General features: G+C 43.9%; 1 protein-coding gene across 1 annotated transcript in view; it reads left to right on the top strand.

Annotated features, from left to right (window-relative positions):
- The window catches only part of TRIB2 (tribbles pseudokinase 2), a 29,247-nt gene extending 16,369 nt beyond the window's left edge, over positions 1–12,878 (top strand). Inside the window, exon 3 of the mRNA XM_068280283.1 lies at positions 10,434–12,878. Within this exon, the coding sequence (XP_068136384.1) occupies positions 10,434–10,902 (469 nt within the window). The 3' untranslated portion in view covers positions 10,903–12,878. The remainder of the gene's footprint in view (positions 1–10,433) is intronic.
- The last annotated feature ends 1,057 nt before the right edge of the window (positions 12,879–13,935 follow it).

Raw genomic sequence — 13,935 nt, 5'->3', positions numbered from 1 at the left:
CTGAATGTTTATTCAGAGAGGGATCGAGCGACTTGGAGGGGACGTCCCCTTCCAGAAAAACTTTCCTCCTGCCTACACAGTGGTCTCCTAAATACACAGTAACCTAAACCACAGGAGTTTCACATTGCTGTTCAAAAAGTAATTCTCCTTTCACACTCTGCACATTGTATTGTGATTTGATTGCTGTACAGTCACAGGGCAACAGAGCAGTAAAGGTGGCGTAGTGGTTAGCGCTCTCGCCTTGCAGCGCTGAGTCCCTGGTTCGAATTCCAGCTAGGTCAACAGCTGCTGGTAGGTTTCCTCCGGGCACTCTGGTTTTCTCCCACATACCCAAAAACATACAGATAGGCAAATTGGCCCTAGACTACGATACATACATTACAGGATACATACACAGACATATGACTATGGTAGGGATTAGACTGTGAGCCCCTCTGAGGGACAGTTAAGTGACAAGACAGTGCTGCATAATGTTGGCGCTATATAAGTACTAAATAATAAAGTGAGACATACAGTAAACATACTGCATGCAGTGCATTGTCCTGATTGAATGCATTGCATTCCCAGAGTAATATTATTGCATCACCATGTGATGATTTTGTCCTTTGTTATGTGGCGGACATCCTGTGAATGGAGCCTTAGGAGGCTTTTTCTGGTGTAGTATTTTTTACTTTTTCTTGTCCCAGCACCTTTATATTTCTTTCAGCTCTTTCAGTAGTGGTCTAAGTTCATGGTGACTCCGTTGCAATGTGCTTGGCAGGGCTGTGGAGTCGGTACAAAAATCTTCCGACTCCTCAGTTTCTGAAACCACGACTCCGACTCCGGGTGCCCAAAATTACTCCGATTGCTCGACTCCGACTCCAACTCCACAGCCCTGGTGCTTGGGACACACCACAACAGTTTTCAAAATGGGTGCCTTGTGGCAAGATGAATTTTGCAATGTGTACTACCTCATCATTGGTCATTTGTAACACAGGCACAATGTTTGCGTTGTCCGATAGCACACAGCACTGCTCATGTTACTACAGCTGAACCTGAAGCCCCGCAACCTGCATAGTATGAACACACCCTTACTATGATATTCTAGGGATAGAGGGAGAATTGATGTGTTTTTTTTTTTTGGGGGGGGGGAGGGTGGGTAGTGGAAATCCACTTGCATGATGTTATATCCTGTTGTGTAGGGATTTGTAAGGTTCTGATTTGCTGGTCATAATCATGTGTTAGACCAGGAAGTCATCACAGCAAATCAGAATCTTACAAATCTATCTGCTGATCAAACTGATAACATGTTTCTCCATGAGTTCTAAGCATTACAATCTATTGTTCTGGTACAAGCTTAGAAGCAGAAGGCCATTTTAAAGAGAAGCTATAGTGGCGGTGGTTTGTTTTATGTTTACTATTTGAAGCCATCAGGTAGAGCTTCAGAGTAGGAGGTGACAGTTCGATAGTTTTGAGGTCATGTTTTATGACCTGCTGGGCGATGACATTATCTGACAATGCAGACTATAAGACCACTACCTCTAGGTAATCAGCCATTGCTGTGCTCCTTATTGTATTCCTTATAACAAACTGAGTAACATGCCTGCATCTTGTGTACAACATCGGTTTAATGCAAATAATTTAATTTGAATTTGGGTAGCAGGGTGGTGTAGTGGTTGGCGCTCTCGCCTTGCAGTGCTGGGTCCCCGGTTTGAATCTCAGCCAGAGGCACTATCTGCACGGAATTTGTATGTTCTCCCTGTGTCGGGTTTCCTCTGGACACTCCATTTTCCTCCCACATCCCAAAAACAGACGTACGTTAATTGGCTTCCCCTAAATTGGCCATAGATTATGGTACATACACTACACGATACATACATAGACATAAGACTATTGTAGGGATTAGATAGTGAGCCCTTGAGAGACAGTTAAGTGACAAGGCAATATACTCTGTACAGCGCTGCAGAAGATGTTGGCGCTATATAAATACTAAATTATAATGATAATTTGAATTGATGGAACCAGTAAATTTCCTTGTCAAGTTACCCCTTGAGGAAATGACACATTGCAACCCAAAATAACAAATCTAGTAGCCTGTCTTGTGCAAATCATGGGCCATGTGCTTCATCCCTCATGTTTGTTCCGGGTGGTCTTTGGGTCTCATTTCTTTTATTTTTCTTATAGAACCACTGCTTGTTCTGAAATTGCACTAGAATTTTATTATACCGCCTGTTTACATTTACTTAATGCTTAGTGGAAATCTAAATGTAGCCAGGTCACAAGTTCCAAGCATGGATTCGGAATGTATGCACGGGAATTAATACCATGGCAACTTTTTTACATACTAAATGAAGTTCTGTGTGTGTGTTTTTAACTAGTAGCTGTGAGTTTTTTAAGGTGGTCATAAAAGCCAAGTGGAGGCCCACATAGATGCAGGGAGGACACAGAACCACCCTCTTAGTTGCAGGGAGGACACAGGATCACACACTTAGATGCATGGAGGATGCAGAACCGCTCACTTAGATGCAGGGAGGACACAGAACCATCCACTTAGATGCAAGGAAGACACAGAACCGCCCACTTAGATGCAGGGAGGACACAGAACCACCCACTTAGATGCATGGAAGACACAGAACCACCTATTTACATACAGGAAGGACACAGGACCGCCCACTTAGATGCCTGGAAGACACAGAACCTCTATGTACACGGAATCGTTGACCGTAATTAAAGCAGATCTGGAGTCAAGAATCTCTTTCAAGGAAGGGGGTGCGGTTTTTAAAAACCCATGTTGGCTTTAGACTGTTGAGGACATTAGCCTGACTGTGGTAGGGATTAGATTGGGAGCTTCTCCGAGGGACACTTAGTGATGTGACATAACTAGGGACTTTGTAAATTGCTGCAGATGTCAGCACTATCCTATATAATAATTTGCCTGTGTCTCTGCGTCCCATGTCCCCGTCTCGGTGCTTTTGCGCTACTGCGCATGTCCAGCACTGACAGCCGTTGGGACAGGACGAGGCCAGGGGGCCAGGCGGGGGTGGCGGTAGTGACAGAACTAGAGCCCATTTTTAAACGGGCTTAGGTTGACTAGTAAAAATATATAATAGCAACATGACAGACAGTCAGCAGCCGGCACTGCTCTGGTCAAGGAGGAGAGAAGACACACTGCACTGGAAAAACACCCTTGTTCCCTTGTTGAGGTATGTACAACAGTGTCTCCGTAAACCCGCCCCCCAGAGTTTTTTTTCCAGCCGGGTGGCATTAAAAAGTAGCTGGGTAGAGCATGATGAGAGAATTCAGGGCCAGTGCTTCTCTGCGCAACTCTGCTTACAGCATAGGAGGAGTTGAGCCGATGACAGCCGGGTGCTCATCAAAACTAGCCGGGCGGAGAACCCGGCTAAAAGAGCCTGGGGAGAACACTGTACAAGCTGGCAGAGAAGGGCTGAAGTTTTTTTTTATGTCTCTTCTATAGCCAGGAGCCCAGTGCAGAAAGCCAGGCTTCTCTCCCCGAGGCCCTGTGTCAGAGCACATGCCTTTCAGGATGTTGCATAAGCCGACTGAAGTACATTCTGCTGAGCTCACACATACACATATTGAGACAGCAGTCCAAACTACAGTGTGTCGTGTGTGAATAAACAAGCATTGTGCTGGGGAAAGGCCAATGGCAGGGAACCGAGGATTTGGCAGAACATGTCACATCAGCACATTCCTATATGAGCAATGTTTAAATTTGACCATTGCTCAGCATTCTGTTTGTGTAGGCCTTGCTCAGCATAGCAGGCGTCCTCCACACCCCTCTCATTTATCTCACACACCACTCATGTTTTGCTTTGCTTTTTTTTTTTTTTTTTTTTTTTTTTAAGGACCACTATTGTGGAAAATTTATAGCATTTAAAATACATATAAAAACATACAAATAAGAAGTTTGTTTCTTCCAGAGTAAAATGAGCTATACATTACTTTGTTGCTGTCACTTACAGTAGGTAATACAAATCGTACAGAACTGACAGGTTTTTCATTAGTCCATCTCTTTATGGAGGATTCTCAGAATTGCATTTATTCTTTACAAAAGCACTCCCTGGAAAGGATCCATACAGAGAAGCCAGCTGAACCCTACCTGCTTGCACTGTATTTTGGCAGTTGGACTGAGCAACTGTTATTCCCTAAGTGCTTTTGAATATAGAGAAAACCCTGAGAAACCCCCATGCGGGTATGGGCTAGTCCAAAACCTTTCAGTTCTGTTAGATTTCTACCTTGTGTTTTCGTGTATATTCAATTTAAAATGTTTTCGTGACAATGGTCCTTTAAGAATAGAAATGGTATTTATATACAGTATTTTTCGAACTATAAGACGCTCCTGACCATAAGATGCAGCTAGGTTTAGAGGGCCAAAACCAGGGGAAAAAAATATATACTAAACCTGGTGCATCCATGGTGAAGGGGCATCTTGTGGATTATGCCCCCTTTGTACCTTTTTGTACCTCTCATGTCTCCCTATGTCCCCCTCTGACCCCCTCTTTTCCCCTTTGTGTCCCCCTGTGTCCTCTGTTTGTCCCCGTGTCCTCCTCTGCATGGGCACAGTACAGGGAATCCCCGACATTGCAGCGGGTTGGAGGTTCATATTGGCAGGCGATCACAAGCCAGAAACTCCCTGCATTGGGATTATAAAGGCTCATACACACGGGGCACAACTGTCGCCACAAACACGTGGCACGCGCATGTCTGGGCGACAGTTGCCCCATGTGTATGAGGCGCTCACCCCAAACTGTCGGCGGAGACAGCAGTTGCCATGCGATTGAAAAGTTCAATCGCCGGCAACTTCTGTCTCCGCAACTGTCGGTAGTCCACCACGCTTACTGCGTGTGTATGTGCAGACTAGCGACAGCTACCCACAGCAAGAAGGGAGCTTCCGGCGAGGGGACGAAACTTTCGGCGACAGCTTCCGCCGTGTCTCTGCCTGGTGGGCAGAGACGTGTAGACAGCTGTCGCTCAATTGGAGCTGCCGCCGAGCTTTTGCGCACACATGTCCTGTGTGCTAGCAACAGCAACAACGGTGCTTCGTGTGTATGAGGCTTAAAGAGAATCTGTACTCTAAAATTTTTACAGCAAAAAGCATACCATTCTATTCATTATGTTCTCCTGGGCCCCTCTGTGCTGTTTCTGCCACTCTCTGCTGCAATCCTGGCTTGTAATTAACAGTTTTAGTCAGTGTTTACAAACAAACTAACCAGCTCGTGATAGGCTCACATAAGCAGAGTGTGTGTGAGTCATACAGGGCCTGGAGGGGGTGTGTATCGCTTCTATCCAATCACAAGCAGCCCTGTACATTCCACACATTCCAGCCTTAAGCTTCATCTACACGTGTAGATGAGGCGGCGATCCGGTGGCTTGATTAGCCCCCGGATCGCCTCTTCCGCGTCCCCGCTCGCTGCGCGTGCGCCGGATTCGATTCCTTGCCGGCGCCGCTTATCTTCCGCTCGATTCCCTGCCATTGTCCCCTCGCGGGGAGCGAGCAGGGAATCGGCGGTGGAGAAATCCATCCTGTCGGATCTTATCAACTTGATCAATAAGGAACATCGCGGCCGCATCTACGCGTGTAGATGCGGCTTTAGCCTGACTATGCCGACAGAAGAAAACAGATTAGATCATATAACAGAGATAACACAGCCACTGTGCAACTAGGAAAGGCTGCAGTTAGACAGAGCACATTAGAACAGGCAAAGGAACTTATAGGATAGAAGAACTAAGGCTGAAAATTTTGTTACAGAGTCTCTTTAAGACGTAGTGACTTTTCCCCACTTTTGGGGGAGAAAAAGTAAGTCTTATAATTACAAAAAAATACAGTATTCAGTTTGTTTGGAATTGTGACATGTCTTTACATATCTGACTAGAATGGTAGAAATTTAGACCACCTCGTGTTCGGGATTTCTCCTTGGGGGCAGCCATATTGGTTGGTTGTCTAGCATCTTCCACGGTTACGCTTTCCTCTGCTTGTACAGCTTACTTATTATAAATGATGTCACTCTTTCATAATGCTTCTGTCAGCCAGACCTTGAATAATTTGCCTATGCAAACTTCACTAATAGGAGCTCTGGCAAAGTTTGCTCTCCCCCTCCCCCTTCTCCAACAAAGGCTGCTGTTTCATATTGAATGAATAAGTCTTGGAATATAACCTTCACTCTATTACCAAAAAAAAAAAAAACGTACCTGGGGCGTCTACCAGCCCCTGCAGCCATCCTGTGCCCTCGCAGTCACTCACGGCTGCTCTGGTCCCCCGCCACCAGCTAGTTTTGTTTTTTCCGACTCGGAGGGCTGCCACACGTACCTTTTGCATGCATTCCTGCTGGTGTAGTAAGCTATCGTGGACACGTAACAATGTACGTGTTAATGTCCACGATAGCTTCCTGCACCAGCGGGAATGCATGCAAACATACGCATGGCGGCCCCCCGACTCAGAGTCGGCAAAAACTAAACTAGCTGGCGGAAGGGGCCCAGAGGAGCTGTGAGTGACTGAGGGCACAGGATGGCTGCAGGGGGCTGGTAGATGTCCCAGGTAAGTGAAACTTTTTTTTTTTGTTCCCTTTAAGGGACACCTGAAGTAAGAGGGATATGAAGTCTGCCATATTTCTTCCCTTTTTTTTTTTTTTAAACACCAACTGCCTGGCAGTCCTGCTGACCTTTTTGGCTGCAGTTGTGTCTGAATCACACACCGGAAACAAACATCTAGTCAGACTCGAGTCAGAAACATCTGATCTGCAAGTTTGTTCAAAGGCTATTGCGAAACGTATTGGAGGCAGAGGATCAGCAGGACCACCAAGCAATCTGCATTGTTTAAAAGGAAATAAATATGGCAGCCTCCATATCCCTCTCACTTCAGGTTTCCTTGAAGCAGGCCTAGAACCTTAGGCTAGATTGAGTTCCCATGCTGACAGATAGATCTCTACTCTAATATGCAGTCGTATTGACAGGAATTCCTTGGCTTTGTCATGTGACATCCACCCTATATTGCACTTTTCTTTATCCCCCTCTCTCATGTTAGAAAACATTCCTGACTTGCGCTTGACTTGCTGGGAAGCTGCAGCAGGCTGAGGCATTACCAGGTCTTCAGAGATGAAGCTGAATGTAAAATGTTTTCCATTAGCACTGAGGGGAAACCACAGAAGAGCGGCAGTAATTCTTGGAGGCCGCATCTACGTCTTCGTCTCCTTGGAAACAGGCAGGGAAATCCGTGTAAAATAATTCCGCTCAGATATCTGCCGTCAAGATGCCTCCCTCAAATCCCTCTCCATCCACCCCCCCCCCCTCACAGTGCTCCTTATTTATGGGAAAATCTTCTACAGGCAAAATAGGAGGATGGGACTCAATGGAAACCCGTTCTTGTTATCTCTCTTATTGGTGCCAAGCTTGGATTAGGAATACAGTTAAGACTGGAGTGCTGCTGTGGAAATGGCTGCGTGTAAAGAGGTGTTGATCTGTGAAATGGTTTTCTAACAATTTTAATTGATCGACTTGTTTTTGTTGCTCTGCAGACGGGCATAGAGTGCTGAATGCCATGATTGAATTCCCCCTATCAAAGTCACTTTTGTCTTGCTTGGGGTTCCCTGTCTGTTCCCATGACGACAGAGATGCATTTCCTGTTTCTGAGGGCCATGGCTGCCTCTGATTTAAGCTTCTGTGGTTTCATTCACCACTAATGGGAAAGCATTCACAGGCTCAATTGCTTCCTCTTTTGACAAGCTCATGACTTCAGAAGAGAAACAGAATCTAATAAAGCAGTCTGCTATTGATCTTTAATGTGTGTTAAAGTGGGACTCCGAGTGGAAAAAAGTAACTCAAATCTTTATTAACTATAACATGTCTAATACTTTTCTCATATTAAAGGACAACTGTCTCAAAAAATTTTAAGAATTAAAATGTATACATATACGGTAACTGTACAGTTCTCCCAGAGTAAAGTGAAGTTAAAGTAGGTAGTGAAAAGCTGACAGATCTCACAGGCTTTGGACCAGTCCATCTCTTCATGGGGGATTCTCGGTTATTTCTTTATTTGCAAAGGCAGTTACTGAACAGCAGTTGCTCAGTTCAACTGCCAAAATAGTGTGCAAACAAGTAAGGAAGGTGGCTGTTATCTTAGTTACATAGTTATTTTGGTTGAAAAAAGACATACGTCCATCGAGTTCAACCAGTACAAATTACAACTCCAGCCTGCTCCCTCACATATCCCTGTTGATCCAGAGGAAGGCGAAAAAACCCTTACAAGGCATGGTCCAATTAGCCCCAAAAAGGGAAAAATTCCTTCCCGACTCCAGATGGCAATCAGATAAAATCTCTGGATCAACATCATTAGTTAGGCATTACCTAGTAATTGTAGCCATGGATGTCTTTCAACGCAAGGAAAGCATCTAAGCCCCCTTTATATAGACATAGAATAGCACGTCTGGGGGTTTAAAGAAATCCTTGCTAACCCAATATAGATATAGATCTTTTCCGGTGAGTGCTTTTATGAGTCTCCTAAAAGGATATGGACTAGTTTAAAATTTGTCAGATCTGTCAGCTTTTTACTCCCTACTGTAACTGACAGCAGCATAGGAAAAAAGTAATTGATAGCACATTTTCTCTGGGAGAAACGGACACTTTTATGTGTGTATAATTTGTAAAAAATTTTCATGGCCTGCGCTTGAATGAGATGATTTGGCAGTCTGGATCTGATGCATCAGGGAGGGTCGAGGACTGTCGTACACCTGCTAGACTTTTGGCAGAGGCGGCCTCAGCTGAGACCTATCTAGTGTGTGTACGAGGCTTAAAGGCTACTAGACCTGAGCTTCGAAGTAAAAAACGGATGCTACGTGTGTGTAGGGAGGAGCACAGATTTTGACTGCACCTCCTGTGTACAAGCGCCCCCCTCTGTTTCATTGTAAAAGCCCCCGATTGGTCCGGTAAGTTGGCGTGGTCGGCGGCATTTGACCCGGACATACTTCTCTGCACATGCGTAGTATGACAGGTCGGCAGCCTTTTAAGGGCATGCGCACATTGATGAAAACAAGCAAGGAGCACGATCAAAAGGCTACAAACCTGGCATACTGTGCAACCTAATTAAAGGGATACTGTAGGGGGGTCGGGGGGAAAATGAGCTGAACTTACCCGGGGCTTCTAACGGTCCCCCGCAGACATCCTGTGCCCGCGCAGCCACTCCCCGATGCTCCGGCCCCGCCTCCGGTTCACTTCTGGAATTTCAGACTTTAAAGTCTGAAAACCACTGCGCCTGCGTTGCCGTGTTCTCGCTCCCGCTGATGTCACCAGGAGTGTACTGCACAGTCGCAGACCATACTGGGCCTGCCCAGTACGCTCCTGGTGACATCAGCGGGATCGAGGACACGGCAACGCAGGCGCAGTGGTTTTCAGACTTTAAAGTCTGAAATTCCAGAAGTGAACCGGAGGCGGGGCTGGAGCATCGGTGAGCGGCTGCGCGGGCACAGGATGTCTGCGGGGGAACATTAGAAGCCCCGGGTAAGTTCAGCTCATTTTCCCCCGACCCCCCCTACAGTGTCCCTTTAAAAACAGTCCAGTGTATACAAATATTTATACTATATGTTCAGTCAGAGGATAAAGCTTGCACAGGGACTGACCTACTATAGTGACATCGTCACCATTATTTTGTTCTTCAAAACATTGGGTTAGCAAGGATTTCTTTAAGCCCCCAGACATTTGCTATTCTATGGGCTCGATTCACCAAGCGGTGCAAAGTGTTAGCACCGTGGTGAAAAGGCCCTTATCACGCCTAAACTCAGTTTAGGCATGATAAGAAGGGCTTCGCGCGAAGTTACCGCGTGTACGCGCGTAAGTGCGCGCGCAGCACCCGACGCTTCGCGCGAAGCTCCCATTAAACCCTATGGGACTTTGCGCGCGCTCTCACGCGCGTACGCGCGTTCGCGCGGTAACTTCGCGCGAAGAGCAGGAAAAAGCGGTGATAACTCAGTGGTGAAAAGGTCATCACGCCTAAAGTCCTTTAGGCGTGATAACTGAGTTATCACCGCTTGGTGAATCGAGGCCTATGTCTTTTACAAACCAATGCAGATGTGGGTTTTGTGTTGATCTTATGTATTACATTAATATTTATGCTCAGATGGAGAGTTGTGTAAAAAAACAACTATGAATGTGATATTATTTTGATGATCAGGGGGAGCCATGGTTGCTCTACCTGCCTTCAGAACTCACTGACCAGTGCTAGTTTTATGAATATACTTCATTTATTCAGTCCATGATTTTATCCACCTGTGTTCTAGAGGGGAAATCTAAAAAATGAGCAGCACTGTTGGTGACGCCTGAGGTCAGGTTTGAGAACCTTTTGGAGTAGAGTAGTCATGAGCTCCTTATTTAATGCAACATGAAATGTAATTCTGATCAGTACAGTATTTAGTATTTACATCTTTCTTTTTTTTCCTTAATCCTAGAACTAGGGTGAAGCTGGAAAGCCTTGAAGATGCTTACGTTCTATCGGGAGGTGACGACTCTCTTTCAGACAAACATGGTTGCCCGGCCTACGTTAGTCCAGAAATCCTGAACTCCAATGGCAGCTACTCTGGCAAGGCGGCTGATGTGTGGAGCCTAGGCGTAATGCTGTACACAATGTTGGTTGGACGATATCCATTTCATGACATTGAGCCTAGCTCACTGTTCAGCAAAATCCGTCGTGGCCAGTTTAACATTCCAGAGACACTATCCCCCAAGGCCAAATGCCTCATACGTAGCATACTTCGAAGGGAGCCAACAGAAAGGCTCACATCTCAAGAAATTCTGGACCATCCCTGGTTTTCCACAGATTTCAATGCGTTGAATTCAGGATATGGTGCTAAGGAGGTTTCAGATCAACTGGTGCCTGATGTCAATATGGATGAGGAAACGGACCATTTTTTTAATTGAGCACAAAAACTTTCCTTTCGGTACTTGAGCTGAACATGGCCACATGAAGGAGTCCTTCCGGACCATAGTATTTCATATATTGTTCCAGGACGGTAACTTTTACACATGCTGCTCTGGGCTCCTTGGTTTTGAGAAGACAGGTCTGCAAGGAACTACTCTACAAATGTAGCATTAAGGCTGCTATACAACTAGTCTGTTTATTTTATTTTTTTTTTTTTTTCTATTACTTTTCTCTTGAACATAATCAGCATGGATCAATTGTAGCTTCACCCTCTATGGAGCCAAGGAGACTGCACAAGCCAATTACAGTGCAGTTTTGTCACTCCTCCTGTTAATAAAGTTTTATCGACATATTGCCACGCACATCCTGGCATCGCACTGTTAATTTTACTTGTGCCATTGTTCAGGGAAAGTACAGTTGGCTATTGTTTTTTTATTTTATTTTAATTTTTTTTATACCCGTGCCAAGCTGGTACAGCAAGCTATAGAAAACTTAAATTTAGTTGGGTGCACTGATGTTAAAGTAGGTGCTAAGAGTAACTTTTTTTTTATTTTTGTTCAGTTCTCCCAATTTTAAGCTCTTTATTTTGTCTAATTACATACTACTTAATATTCCTGTCAGGAAATGACTTCCTCGTTCCCTTTAGGAGATGCCATTCATTTAACAAGCTGTTCTGTTTTTCTTTGAAATGGTTTGCTATAGGAAGCTGTTATAATCCAAACTTCCAGATGCATTTTCCGCAATGCTACAGGGAGGACAATATTACCTTTTTGGCGAGCTAAACAGGGTTTTTGATTCGCTGGCTTCCATACTTTGCCATCTCGCACTTATAGCCAGGATCGTATAAAAAGAGATAAGCTGCACAGCCATTTTTAAGGATGTTTTCATTATTCCTTCCTATTTTTTTTCAAATACAGTTTTTTGTTTTATTTTGTTTATATCTTATTCCTTTTTTATTTTTGGCTGTTATTTATTCTTACTTATTTTTTTTCCTTTCAATTTCCTTTCAGCATTTTTTGTTTTCATTACCTTGTAAACATTTCATGGGAAATTTTTGTTTTATAAGCTCATAATTACCAGTATGGCCCTCTTTCCCCGATGCCCCCGCACGGACATGCATTTTACTGCACCTTCTCATGTTGAAAATTATTTATTTTCATGAAAATGTCACAGTTGTGATGTATTAAGCCAGTACTTCAATTCAATTACGGGTGATTTACAGTAACCTATTACATGCTGTGCTTTTTAACACTTCCCCTTTTCTTGTGTTTTTTTATTTTGGCACTCGCTTCTGTTTTTTTTGTTTTTTTATTTTATTTTTATAGCTTGTAATAACTCAAAACTGGCATTTCTTCCCACCCTCACCACCTCTCTATTGCTATATAATGAAATATAAACATGAATATTTGTGTTTTTATCCCGTACCTCAGTTGTTCTGCTTGTATCTGTTTTGTGAAATGGTTCAAAGTTTTTTGAGTAGGTACATGTAGACTCTGTAAGTATCTAATTGTTACTTGAATTTGTGCTTAACTGTAGTATGTGGCATGTACGTACAGCTACTCGGCATTTGAATACTGGGACACTGTTTGCCTGCCCTATGGGAAGAATTTTTATTTTGCTTTCAGGAACTTTTTTTTTTTTACCCCAGCTATAAAAAATAAGACAAATCTGCGGCTGACCTTGGTTTTGTTTTGGTATCTTAATTACAAATCAAGTGGTGATTAACACTCAAGATGGTGCTGCGTCAGAAGGTGGACTTTAATTTTCCCCATTTACCCCTAAATGCCCGTATATATATTTTTGTTTATTTTTTTTTCTCCCTAGCAATTTTTTTTTAATACCGTATATGATGAACGACTGGTGATAAAATGCATGGTGGGGTATTATTGCCTCTGGTGCTTTGAATGTTATGTATTTGGTTTAATGTTTTGTCCTAATCTCTTCAATAAATTGTGCAGATTTAACTAAAACACAATTTTTGGTCTCAGACTTTCTTTTTATTTTAAAGAGGGATTGTCAGCCACAAAATCACATTCCATTTACCCACTGCTCTGCAGCCTTACCCTGCATTTGCAAGCACTCATCTATTCAGAAATGTGTCTGCTGTGTCAGCCTGGCTCTATTTGGTACATTGCTGACGAGAAAGAAGCTTGTCATCACCCCACCCACATTCTTGCTCCTCACTGATTGGCTGAGGGCAGTTCAGTGTGTCTTATGAGGCTGAACTCTATACTCACATGTTTACAAAGCAAGCTATCTATGACAGAGCAGATTTCTATGAGGAAAAAAAAAGAGTAAGGGAGGAAATTACATCAGCATTTGCTTCAGTCAGAAGAAAACCAATATGGTAAATGCCACGAACAGAATTCTCTTTGTTTACTAAATATAAAAATTGACTGAAATCAAAATGTGGACAGTACATTACATCTAATGGACTGGCTGTGGACAAGTGCATCCTGACTGAGCTTGTGCGAGAAGAGAAACGTACAGCAGCTTTGCTCTACTGGGCATGTTGAATGACATCCATGGCTACAATTACTAGGTAATGCCAATGATGTTGATCCAGGGATTTTATCTGATTGCCATCTGGAGTCGGGAAGGAATTTTTACCTTGTAAGGGTTTTTTCGCCTTCCTCTGGATCAACAGGGATATGTGAGGGAGCAGGCTGGAGTTGTACTTTGTACTGGTTGAACTCGATGGACGTATGTCTTTTTTCAACCAAAGTAACTATGTAACTATGTAACTATGTAACTATGTATGGACGAGTAGATGTCCACCAGGGCTGAGGAGTCGGAGCAATTTTTAGTGAGTCGGAGTCAGTGGTTTCATAAACTGAGTTGGAGTCTGATGATTTTTGTACAGACTCCAAAGCCAAGAGCACGGCCTGAAGAAGTTTACTTTAGTCTCTTCAGAAAACGGGACTGAGCTCAAGCTGTCCACTAGCTCATAGAAGCTCTTTTGCATAGGTAACAACTCAGGTTTTCTAACCCTTCCTATACTGGAAAACAGACAGGTGCTTCATATAATTTCT

The sequence above is a fragment of the Hyperolius riggenbachi genome, chromosome 4 (genome assembly GCF_040937935.1).
Source record: "Hyperolius riggenbachi isolate aHypRig1 chromosome 4, aHypRig1.pri, whole genome shotgun sequence".
Classification (NCBI taxonomy): Eukaryota; Metazoa; Chordata; class Amphibia; order Anura; family Hyperoliidae; genus Hyperolius; species Hyperolius riggenbachi.
The sequence above is the reverse complement of the archived record's forward strand: the minus strand, read 5'-3'. Positions and strand labels throughout refer to the sequence as shown.